Source organism: Schistocerca serialis, chromosome 12 (assembly GCF_023864345.2).
Source record: "Schistocerca serialis cubense isolate TAMUIC-IGC-003099 chromosome 12, iqSchSeri2.2, whole genome shotgun sequence".
Lineage (NCBI taxonomy): Eukaryota > Metazoa > Arthropoda > Insecta > Orthoptera > Acrididae > Schistocerca > Schistocerca serialis.
Window position 1 is genome coordinate 30,925,124 of NC_064649.1, and position 12,479 is coordinate 30,937,602.

General features: G+C 42.2%; 1 protein-coding gene across 1 annotated transcript in view; it reads right to left on the bottom strand.

Annotated features, from left to right (window-relative positions):
• LOC126428386 (uncharacterized) overlaps positions 1 to 12,207 on the bottom strand; it is a 220,948-nt gene extending 208,741 nt beyond the window's left edge. The window contains exon 1 of the mRNA XM_050090311.1: positions 12,069 to 12,207. Within this exon, the coding sequence (XP_049946268.1) occupies positions 12,069 to 12,093 (25 nt within the window). The 5' untranslated portion in view covers positions 12,094 to 12,207. The remainder of the gene's footprint in view (positions 1 to 12,068) is intronic.
• Positions 12,208 to 12,479: the final 272 nt, after the last annotated feature.

Sequence of the window (12,479 nt, forward strand, 5' to 3'; positions counted from 1 at the left end):
CGAAGAAAGGCAGAAATACTGAATTCAGTGTTCCGAAACTGTTTCACTGCGGAAAATCGTAACACGGTCCCTGACTTCAGCCGTCGCACGGACGCCAAAATGGAAAATATTGAAATAAACGATATCGGAATTGAAAAACAACTGCTATCACTTAGTAGCGGAAAAGCATCCGGACCAGACGAGATACCCTTAAGATTCTACAGTGATTATGCTAAAGAACTTGCCCCCTTTCTATCAGCAATTTATCGTAGATCGCTGGAAGAACGTAAAGTACCTAGCGACTGGAAGAAAGCGCAGGTCGTTCCCATTTTCAAGAAGGGTCATAAATCAGATGCGAATAATTATAGGCCTATTTCGCTTACGTCAATCTGTTGTAGAATAATGGAACATGTTTTGTGTTCTCGTATTATAAAGTTCTTAGATAATACAAATCTCCTTCATCATAACCAACATGGATTCCGCAAACAGAGATCATGTGAAACTCACCTCGCCCTATTTGCCCAAGAAATTCGCAGTGCCGTAGACACTGGCGAGCAGATTGATGCCGTATTCCTGGACTTCAGGAAGGCATTTGATACGGTTCCGCACTTACGTTTAGTGAAAAAAATACGAGCTTACGGAATATCGGACCAGGTTTGTGATTGGATTCAGGATTTCCTAGAAGAAAGAACACAACATGTCATTCTTAACGGTTCAAAATCTGCAGATGTAGAGGTAATTTCGGGAGTACCGCAGGGAAGCGTGATAGGACCTTTATTGTTTACAATATACATAAATGACTTAGTTGACAACATCGGTAGCTCCGTGAGGCTATTTGCAGATGACACGGTTGTCTACAAGAAAGTAGCAACATCAGAAGACTCGTACGTACTCCAGGAGGACCTGCAGAGGATTAATGCATGGTGCGACAGCTGGCAGCTTTCCCTAAACGTAGATAAATGTAATATAATGCGCATACATAGGGGCAGAAATCCATTCCAGTACGATTATGCCATAGGTGGTAAATCATTGGAAGCGGTAACGACCGTAAAATACTTAGGAGTTACTATCCGGAGCGATCTGAAGTGGAATGATCACATAAAACAAATAGTGGGAAAAGCAGGCGCCAGGTTGAGATTCATGGGAAGAATTCTAAGAAAATGTGACTCATCGACGAAAGAAGTAGCTTACAAAACGCTTGTTCGTCCGATTCTTGAGTATTGCTCATCAGTATGGGACCCTTACCAGGTTGGATTAATAGAAGAGATAGACATGATCCAGCGAAAAGCAGCGCGATTCGTCATGGGGACATTTAGTCAGCGCGAGAGCGTTACGGAGATGCTGAACAAGCTCCAGTGGCGGACACTTCAAGAAAGGCGTTACGCAATACGGAGAGGTTTATTATCGAAATTACGAGAGAGCACATTCCGGGAAGAGATGGGCAACATATTACTACCGCCCACATATATTTCGCGTAATGATCACAACGAAAAGATCCGAGAAATTAGAGCAAATACGGAGACTTACAAGCAGTCGTTCTTCCCACGCACAATTCGTGAATGGAACAGGGAAGGGGGGATCAGATAGTGGTACAATAAGTACCCTCCGCCACACACCGTAAGGTGGCTCGCGGAGTATAGATGTAGATGTAGATGTACTGCCACCTAAACCACAAGACTAAGACTGACATGAAAACAAGCAGAAATTAATAGACCTACGACTACAAATGAAAATGATGGTGACACCTAGAAAACGCAAAGGCAATTAGATGCTTTGTTTTGAAACGCCAGATAAATAGTTTAAACTGGTATACAAGTCGCCAGTTACCAGCTAAAGAAATTTGATTGCCAATCTTACCGCTGCAGTTGTTGTTGTTGTTGTGGTCTTCAGTCCTGAGACTGGTTTGATGCAGCTCTCCATGCTACTCTATCATGTGCAAGCTTCTTCATCTCCCAGTACCTACTGCAACCTACATCCTTCTGCTTAGTGTATTCATCTCTTGGTCTCCCTCTACGATTTTTACCCTCCATGCTGCCCTCCAAAGCTAAATTTGTGATCCCTTGATGCCTCAAATCATGTCCTACCAACCGATCCCTTCTTCTAGTCAAGTTGTGCCACAAACTTCTCTTCTCCCCAATCCTATTCAGTACCTCCTCATTAGTTACGTGGTCTACCCACCTTATCTTCAGCAATCTTCTGTAGCACCACATTTCGAAAGCTTCTATTCTCTTCTTGTCCAAACTAGTTATCGTCCATGTTTCACTTCCATACATTGCTACACTCCATACAAATACTTTCAGAAACGAGTTCCTGACACTTAAATCTATACGCGATGTTAACAAATTTCTCTTCTTCAGAAACGATTTCCTTGCCATTGCCAGTCTACATTTTATATCCTCTCCACTTCGACCATCATCAGTTATTTTGCTCCCCAAATAGCAAAACTCCTTTACTACTTTAAGTGCCTCATTTCCTAATCTAATTCCCTCAGCATCACCCGACTTAATTCGGCTACATTCCATTATCCTCGTTTTGCTTTTGTTGATGTTCATCTTATATCCTCCTTTCAAGACACTGTAAATTCCGTTCAACTGCTCTTCCAAGTCTTTTGCTGTCTCTGATAGAATTACAATGTCATCGGCAAACCTCAAAGTTTTTACTTCTTCTCCATGAATTTTAATACCTACTCCCAATTTTTCTTTTGTTTCCTTTACTGCTTGCTCAATATACAGATTGAATAACATCGGGGAGAGGCTACAACCCTGTCTTACTCCCTTCCCAACCACTGCTTCCCTTTCATGTCCCTCGACTCTTATAACTGCCATCTGGTTTCTGTACAAATTGTAAATAGCCTTTCGCTCCCTGTATCTTACCCCTGCCACCTTTAGAATTTGAAAGAGAGTATTCCAGTCAACATTGTCAAAAGCTTTCTCTAAGTCTACAAATGCTAGAAACGTAGGTTTGCCTTTTCTTAACTTTTCTTCTAAGATAAGTCGTAAGGTTAGTATTGCCTCACGTGTTCCAACATTTCTACGGAATCCAAACTGATCTTCCCCGAGGTCCGCTTCTACCAGTTTTTCCATTCGTCTGTAAAGAATTCGCGTTAGTATTTTGCACCTGTGACTTATTAAACTGATAGTTCGGTAATTTTCACATCTGTCAACACCTGCTTTCTTTGGGATTGGAATTATTATATTCTTCTTGAAGTCTGAGGGTATCCCACCTGTATCATACATCTTGCTCACCAGATGGTAGAGTTTTGTCATGACTGGCTCTCCCAAGGCCATCAGTAGTTCTAATGGAATGTTGTCTACTCCCGGGGCCTTGTTTCGACTCAGGTCTTTCAGTGCTCTGTCAAACTCTTCGCGCAGTATCTTATCTCCCATTTCGTCTTCATCTACATCCTCTTCCATTTCCATAATATTGTCCTCAAGTACATCGCCCTTGTATAAACTCTCTATATACTCCTTCCACCCTTCTGCCTTCCGTTCTTTGCTTAGAACTGGGTTGCCATCTGCAGTTAGCAAACAAAAATCTAAACTCCCACTGTGGCCACCTCCTGGAATTTGCAAACAATACGTTCTCACTTTCTGTTACTCTTACCTCTATAAAAATACTTCTTCACCCATAGTCGCTTTTGTGTTTTCTTTTCCTGTCGCGTTTCCATCACAACAGCAGCAGCACAGGCTCCGAGGCAAAGAAGAGGATCCATAGCATACTACTTGCGCGATGAGGCAACGTGTGGGCACGAAAACGCCTATGATGCGTTCTTTCCACAAATTTGTATGCTCTTTTATTCCCACGCATCTATGATTGCCCACGAGGAAAGAGGCAACGTACGGACATACCTTTAAATTTATCGCAAACGGAATTGGTCCACCCAGTTGACAACTATATAATTGCGTAGGCTTCCGCGGCCAGAGTCAGTCGACATAAAAGCCTGGACCCTGGAGAAGGCCGCTGCAATCGTGGCCGAAACGTTGGTTTTTCTATAGGAGCAGTAGTTATTACATTATGACGCGGTACCAAACCCAGAAAAATTTTATATCAGTTGACAACTAGGTGACAACTAGAATGGCTATAGCCGTTTAGTTCCTGACTGCTGCCGAATCATACACTAGTTTGATGTACCTCATAAAAACTTCTCACCGACAGATTTCACGTAACCAGACTTTGCAACGTTTCGATGGAGGGACTGAGCAGTACAATGAGAGTACTACGAATTTCATAAATGACACACATCTACGACCAGTATCAACGGACGCGAAAAGTTATTTTTACGAAAACGGGAATAAAAAAGGCAATTGGCAGGTTGCTGCCCATGAGCATGAAACACATGTGATGAAACTTAAAACAGTTTAGGAGACGTATATTACGTGACATAGAACTATTGCTCTCTGTTACCGATTATTATGACAGTAACAGCTGTCTTGTCTAGATTAATTCCTACGTTCCATAGCCACGGCCACAGGCACACGAATCAAACTTATTGGCCCACTTCTGCATTCTTGTAGACAGCAAATAAATCGAGTACCTTTACCAACAAGCGCTAACTTTTCTAACTGGAGCGAAATACACTACTGGCAATTAAAATTGCTACAGCACGAAGATGAAGTGCTACTGGCGCGAAATTTAACCGACAGGAAGAAGATGCTGTGATATGCAAATGATTAGCTTTTCAGAACATTCACACGAGGTTGCCGCCTGTGGCGACACCTGCAACGTGTTGACATGAGGAAAGTTTCCAACCGATTTCTCATACAAAAACAGCAGTTGACCGGCGTTGCCTGGTGAAACGTTGTTGTGATGCCTCGTGTAAGGAGGAGAAATGCGTACCATCACGTTTCCGGCTTTGATAAAGATCGGATTGTAGCCTATCGCTATTGCGGTTTATCGTATCGCGACATTGCTGCTCGCGTTGGTCGAGATTCAATGACTGTTAGCAGAATATGGAATCGGTGGGTTCAGGAGGGTAATACGGAACGTCGTGCTGGATCCCAACGGCCTCGTATCACTAGCAGTCGAGATGGCAGGCATCTTATCCGCATGGCTGTAACGGATCGTGCAGCCGCGTCTCGATCCCTGAGTCAACAGATGGGGACGTTTGCAAGACAACAACCATCTGCGCGAACAGTTCGACGACGTTTGCAGCAGCATGGACTATCAGCTCGGAGACCATGGCTGCGGCTACCCTTGACGCTGCATCACAGACAGGAGCGCCTGCGGTGGTGTACTCAACGACGAACCTGGGTGCACGAATGGCAAAACGTCATTTTTTCGGATGAATCCAGGTTTTGTTTACAGCATCATGATTATCGCCATACTGTCGTATCGCCTGGCGTGATGGTATGGGGTGCCATTGGTTACACGTCTCGGTCACCTCTTGTTCCCATTGATGGCACAGTGGACGTTACATTTCAGATGTGTTACGATCCGTGGCTCTACCCTTCATTCGATCCCTGCGAAACCCTACATTTCAGCAGGATAATGCACGACCACACGTTGCATGTCCTGTACGGGCTTTTCTGGATACAGAAAATGTTCGACTACTGCCCTGGTCAGCACATTCTCCAGATCTTTCACCAATTGAAAACGTCTTGTCAATATTGGCCGAGCAACTGGCTCGTCACAACACGCCACTCGTGATCAACTGGTATCGTGTTGAAGCTGCATGGGCTGCTGTACCTGTACACGCCATTCCAATCTCTGTTGACTCAGTGCCCAGGCGTATCAAGGCCGTTATTACGGCCATAGTTGGTTGTTCTGGGTACTGATTTCTCAGGTCTATGCAGCCAAATTGCGTGAAAATGTAATGACATGTTAGTTCTAGTATAATATATCTGTCCAATGAATACCCGTTTATCATCTGCATTTCTTCTTGGTATAGCAGTTTTAATGGCCAGTAATGTAATATTGTTTCAGCACAAAGATCGTGTGGCTTGGCAGAACAGCGCAGCCGGCGTGAGCAATGCTGCTAAATCAGCTTTTATAGATCTAACTCTGGCTTCTTTTTAATACTATACAAATGAGGTCGGGAGGTAAGGCTTCTTTCGCAATTATTTAGATTCTTTTCTAGCCTTCTTTTCTCAACAGGAAAGCATTAAAAGCCGTGTTGATTGAAGAAAAATTGCACTGAACTATGATTTCAAAACTCGCTTCAATATTGCATGAAAATTCGACTGAATGAAAAAGTGCGAAAAGGAAACTAAAGCTGTGTGTGTGTGTGTGTGTGTGTGTGTGTGTGTGTGTGTGTGTGTGTGTGTGTGTGTGTGTGTGTTCAGGGCTCGTCGGCGTACGCATACAGTACGGAAAATAAATCCACTGCTGTACAGCTACACTATTGATGACAAACAGCTGGAGACAGCGTCTGCCGTGAAATATCTAGGCGTAACTGTCCAGAGCGACCTTAAGTGGAATTACCATATAAAACAGATAGTGGTAAAAGCAGACAAGACTTAAATTCACCGGAATAATCTTAAGGAAATGTAACTCATCCACGAAAGAAGTGGCTTATAAGGCGCTTGTTCGCCCGATTCTTGAGTATTGTTCATCTGTCTGGGATCCCGGTAATTTCTAAGAATGTTTTCAATCTAAGCCGTGGGTTCCAAACGATAGATGCCGAACACGCGACTGTAAATCGATCAAGCGACTTTGGCGGCGGGCGCTATGAGCATGTTTATAGTGGCCGCTACAGCAACTACAAAAGAAGAGCATTACTACAATATTTGTAATGATAAAGGAAACGATGAGGATGAAGATGAAATGGGAGATAAGATACTGCGTGAAGAGTTTGACAGAGCACTGAAAGACCTGAGTCGAAACAAGGCCCCGGGAGTAGACAACATTCCATTAGAATTACTGATGGCCTTGGGAGAGCCAGTCATGACAAAACTCTACCATCTGGTGAGCAAGATGTATGAGACAGGCGAAATACCCACAGACTTCAAGAAGAATATAATAATTCCAATCCCAAAGGAAGCAGGTGTTGACAGATGTGAAAATTACCGAACTATCAGTTTAATAAGTCACAGCTGCAAAATACTGACACGAATTCTTTACAGACGAAAGGAAAAACTGGTAGAAGCGGACCTCGGGGAAGATCAGTTTGGATTCCGTAGAAATGTTGGAACACGTGAGGCAATACTAACCTTACGACTTATCTTAGAAGAAAGATTAAGGGAAGGCAAACCTACGTTTCTAGCATTTGTAAACTTAGAGAAAGCTTTTGACAACGTAAACAGGAATACTCTCTTTCAAATTCTGAAGGTGGCAGGGGTAAAATACAAGAAGCGAAAGGCTATTTACAATTTGTACAGAAACCAGATGGCAGTTATAAGAGTCGAGGGGCATGAAAGGGAAGCAGTGGTTGGGAAGGGAGTGAGACAGGGTTGTAGCCTCTCCCCGATGTTATTCAATCTGTATATTGAGCAAGCAGTAAAGGAAACGAAAGAAAAATTCGGAGTAGGTATTAAAATTCATGGAGAAGAAATAAAAACTTTGCTGTCTCTGACAGAATTACAATGTCATCGTCGAAACTCAAAGGACTTGGAAGAGCAGTTGAACGCAATGGACAGTGTCTTGAAAGGAGGATATTAGATGAACATCAACAAAAGCAAAACGAGGATAATGGAATGTAGTCAAATTAAATCGGGTGATGCTGAGGGGATTAGATTAGGAAATGAGACACTTAAAGTAGTAAAGGAGTTTTGCTATTTAGGGAGTAAAATAACTGATGATGGTCGAAGTAGAGAGGTTATAAAATGTAGACTGGGAATGGCAAGGAAAACGTTTCTGAAGAAGAGAAATTTGTTAACATCGAGTATAGATTTAAGTGTCAGGAAGTCGTTTCTGAAAGTATTTTTATGGAGTGTAGCCATGTATGGAAGTGAAACATGGACGATAACCAGTTTGGACAAGAAGAGAATAGAAGCTTTCGAAATGTGGTGCTACAGAAGAATGCTGAAGATAAGGTGGGTAGATCACGTAACTAATGATGAGGTATTGAATAGGATTGGGGAGAAGAGAAGTTTGTGGCACAACTTGACTAGAAGAAGGGATCGGTTGGTACGACATGTTTTGAGGCATCAAGGGATCACAAATTTAGTATTGGATGGCAGTGTGGAGGGTAAAAATCGTAGAGGCAGACCAAGAGATGAATACACTAAGCAGATTCAGAAGGATGTAGGTTGCAGTAGGTACTGGGAGATGAAGAAGCTTGCACAGGATAGAGTAGCTTGGAGAGCTGCATCAAACCAATCTCAGGACTGAAGACCATAACAACAACAACAACAACAACAACAAAGGGAACGACTTACTTCAGTCGTTGTCATGAGAAAGTCCATCTGATGTGTATGCTACGGGAAGCATTCCCTTTTTGCCGTAACCTGGGTACACTCTTCCAATGTCACACAAAAGTATGGGTCGAGTGGCACGTTTCCGACAAAAATCCAACATTTTCTACATTGCATAAGCAGGGAATTAGATTCTTCCACGTGAGGCAATCATAGCACTCACTATCGTCATAAATCGTTTGGGTTTTCCTAGCGTCTCACAGATAATTTATCATAACGCCCGCCACCACAGTCGGGTGATCGACTTAGAATCGCACGGCCGACCGTTGTGGCAGAGCGGTTCTAGGCGCTTCTGTCTGGAACCGCGAGACCGCTACGGTCGCAGGTTCGAATCCCGCCTCCGGCATGGACGTGTGTTATGTCCTTAGGTTAATTAGGTTAAAGTAGTTTTAAGTTCTAGGGGAGCGATGACCTCAGATGTTAAGTCCCACAGTGCTCTGATCCATTTGAACCATTTAAGAATCGCATGTTCGATATATGTCGTTGCAGCCCACGGCTTCGATGGGCAAACGTTCTTGGAAATTACCGGGATCCCTATCAGGTAGGATTGATAGAGGAGAGAGAGAAGATCCAATGAAGAGAGGCGCGTTTGGTAACGGGATCGTTTAGCTGGCGAGAGAGCGTTACGGAGATGATAAACAAACTCCACTGGCAGACGTTACAAGAGAGACGTTGTGCATCACGGATAGATCTGCTATTGAAATTTCGGGACAGCACTTTTTCTGGAGGAGTCAGACAACATATTACTTCCCCCACATACATCTGGCGTATTGATCACGAGGAGAAAATTCGAGAAATTAGAGCCAATACAGAGGCTTGCCGACAATCTTTCTTCCCAGGCACTATTCACGAGTGACACAGGGTTGGAGCGGTCAGTACCTCCGCCACACACCATTAGGGGGGATTCGGAGTGTGATGTAGATAACAGTTGAGAGCCTCACAGGAAAAGCTGTTGCAGCGTAGCGTAGCATCTCAATTAAACAACAATGAAGGAAGATGCGTAAAAGGAACAGTGTAATGTTACAGTGCGGATATTCTGAAGTGCGTTTTCTAAGTACCTAGCACAAGTATTAGTTACATTTTTGTTGTGAGAAAAAGAAAGCTTTGGGAAAGAAACTGACATGAAGATGATTACTTAAATGAGCCTACATTTTTGTATCAAAATATCGAGGTTTTAAAAATGGGCTGGTATTTCACATGCATATCACAGAAATAAATTCTCAGATTGTTATTTCCGCATCCGAAGTACTAGTGCGTTTTGAAATAATTTCTAATGAGATGCACAAGGAACGTCTACATTTTTTTTCTTTTCTGCTCTCCGACTTTTAAACCCATTAAAATGAAACGTCGTACACACTTAAAATACTAAATCCTATGGGATATTTATTTCCTCTAGTTGTTTTAAACTGACTTACGTACTTGATACGACCAAACTATTTTTCCAAGAACTTGACGCACTTATCGAGTTTGCAGATTATCGTCAATTTGACTATGCTGATCACGAATATGAAATATTTTTCATCAGTTTTGAAACAGTAAAACATATTGTCGTTTAATCAAAATGTAACAATATAACAACATAAAGTGATGAAACAAAATATTCTCATGTAATCGAAATATAACAATGCGTAAAGATCATTGAAGTTAAATAGGAGCAAATTAAATCGCAGTATTCGGATAAACGCGCCTGATGTGATCAATCAAATTGTGAAATGGGTTTGATCCAAAGCGTTGCCGCCGTAGAAACTCGGCCAAACAGTTGGGCAGCGTATTGCGATGAGTACCAAACATGCGCTTGTTTTTCTGTTTTGCTTTCTGCCATACGCTTTCAACATGATTAGTAGTTGCGTGAGTAATTCGATCAACGAAATGCATGGAATGATTAACCTAGATTCTTGACTGTGTTATACGCTCCCCACAAATCGGAGACGATAGTGGTCCCAGGCCTCACATAATGTAGAATCGGCAGCAGAGTTGCTGCATCTCTTCGAACTACAGGAACGAGGACGCTTTCTCTGGTCTTAGGTGTCGTATCCGCCGAATACCCACTGTTCCGTAACCTTGTGACCCCGATTGTATTTTCGATGGGCAAAACAGCTTTCGTCGATCTCAACTGTACGCCGTTGACCGCCTAAAACAATCAGCTCTTGCACGAAATACTCGTGGCAAATGTCTCTGCAGAACTGTTTCCAATCCACAACCGTATTAGCCGAGATTTGCAGTTCACGCATCAAAAATTCCTGCTTATCGAGTTCGAAGCTCCAGAAGTAAGCCATTTTGATAATCCATTCGATAGACAGATGACTACCCGTAAAAAAAGAATCTTTGCGAATTGAGATAATCTTCTAGCAAATGCGTCTTACAGAGCAGCTCCAAATACGACCGTCGGAAGATTGCTTGCGTTCTAAGAACATTTTATTCGCACCACCAAGGCATTGTCCATCTTCACAGAATCTCTCACGTTTCATCAAACCATGACCGAAAGCCCAATCAATAGCTGAATCACTGTCACGGGAAACGTCGAACAAATTTACCACACGAAATTCGGTCAAATCAGGGAAAATTCTAGTCATTACGAGTCAGTAGAACAAACACCGAACCAACACTTAACTACACTGTTACTTGACTTTAGTGCAAACTGAATGAGGCGATTTCATCCGAGTGCTTTGATGTGCTACGATTTAGCTTGAATGATGTTTGCAAATAACATATTCGTGGTCCGGTCAAAAAATGGGAAAAAAAATTTTTCTCTCTCGATATATTAAAAAGTTTTTATCGGGGATGAAAATAAATATCATCGAAATCAAAAAGTGAGAAAAAATATTTCCGAAAACTTTGTCCCCCTATACTCAGTAAGTGCCGAACTTGATTGCAAAGTAAAAAGAATTCATCAAAATAATATTAGCGTTCATTACATTTTGGCTTGCTGTTGTGTAAAATTTGTTCAAATTGTTCTTCATATAGTTGCAGTTATCTAACAATACCTACCTTTCTGGATTTTCAATTATGTCCCTCCCCCACTTAAATACCTTACACGGTATAATGGCTTCAGTTTGAAAGACTGTCTGCTTTCTATCAGCTTTTTTCTGCTTGTTTCAGGGACACATCTAGCTTATTTTGTTTCGGAAATGTGGCACACTATGCGCGAGAACGAAGCAGCAAGGCTGGCACGAGAGGAAAGCGTTTACAGACCAGCACACATTCATATGGCCAGGCCATACAAAATGTTCTCCACCCTTGCTGGGCAAAACCTCGGCAACTATTTGCAACAGGCTGCTCTATCATCAACAGTACTGCCGGGCCATACCGCAACATTGCCATATGCTGGAGCCACATTGCAGCAATGTTGATATCAACAGTACTGCGGCCACAAACTGGCTTAAAATATGGCCCCTGTAAACGCATCTATACAAAACAATCAAGGTACTCCAGTTACCATATTTTGAATCATTTTTTTGATCTGTAATTGTGTTTCGGCTACTACTTTGTATCCCACCCCGCAATATAGCTGATGTATGGGATATGTACAATAAACATCTAGCCTGAAGATAATAAAATACAAAATTTCTAGATCTACCACGCGATTGTATTTGCTGAGAATTGCATGTTAAATAATAAGCGAATTTGACAACGACCTTTTTATTTCGAACACTGGACCCTTAACATGAGACCGAATTGAACAAAATATTTACGTTCCATACTATACAGTGGATTATTGGTGTAAGAGTATTTACTTACTGTTTCTGAAATACGTCATCAGCATGATGTATATTTGAAGGCAAGAAGAGAGCGGCAACGAAAGATAAATGAGCCTCGCCAACACACTACGTACTGAAAATAATACTCAGACACGTTTCACGACAAACGTTCGTTTACGATATTTCCAAACAGAAATCGTAACTTATCAAAGATACTGTTTGAGGAGCCACAGAAACTGGTAACACCACTGAGGTAACCTCTATGGTTAACGCTCATCTCATAAGATCTTCTGCAAATTTGACATCACACGGAATATCGACAATCGGTGGGTCAGGCGTCACATTCATTTTGGCATATTTAAATGTTTTGAATTATAACTTGCAGTATTCCGTTTCGAAGCAACCATTATCACTGAATGTCAGTTAATAACGCATCGGTGATACAGCCCTT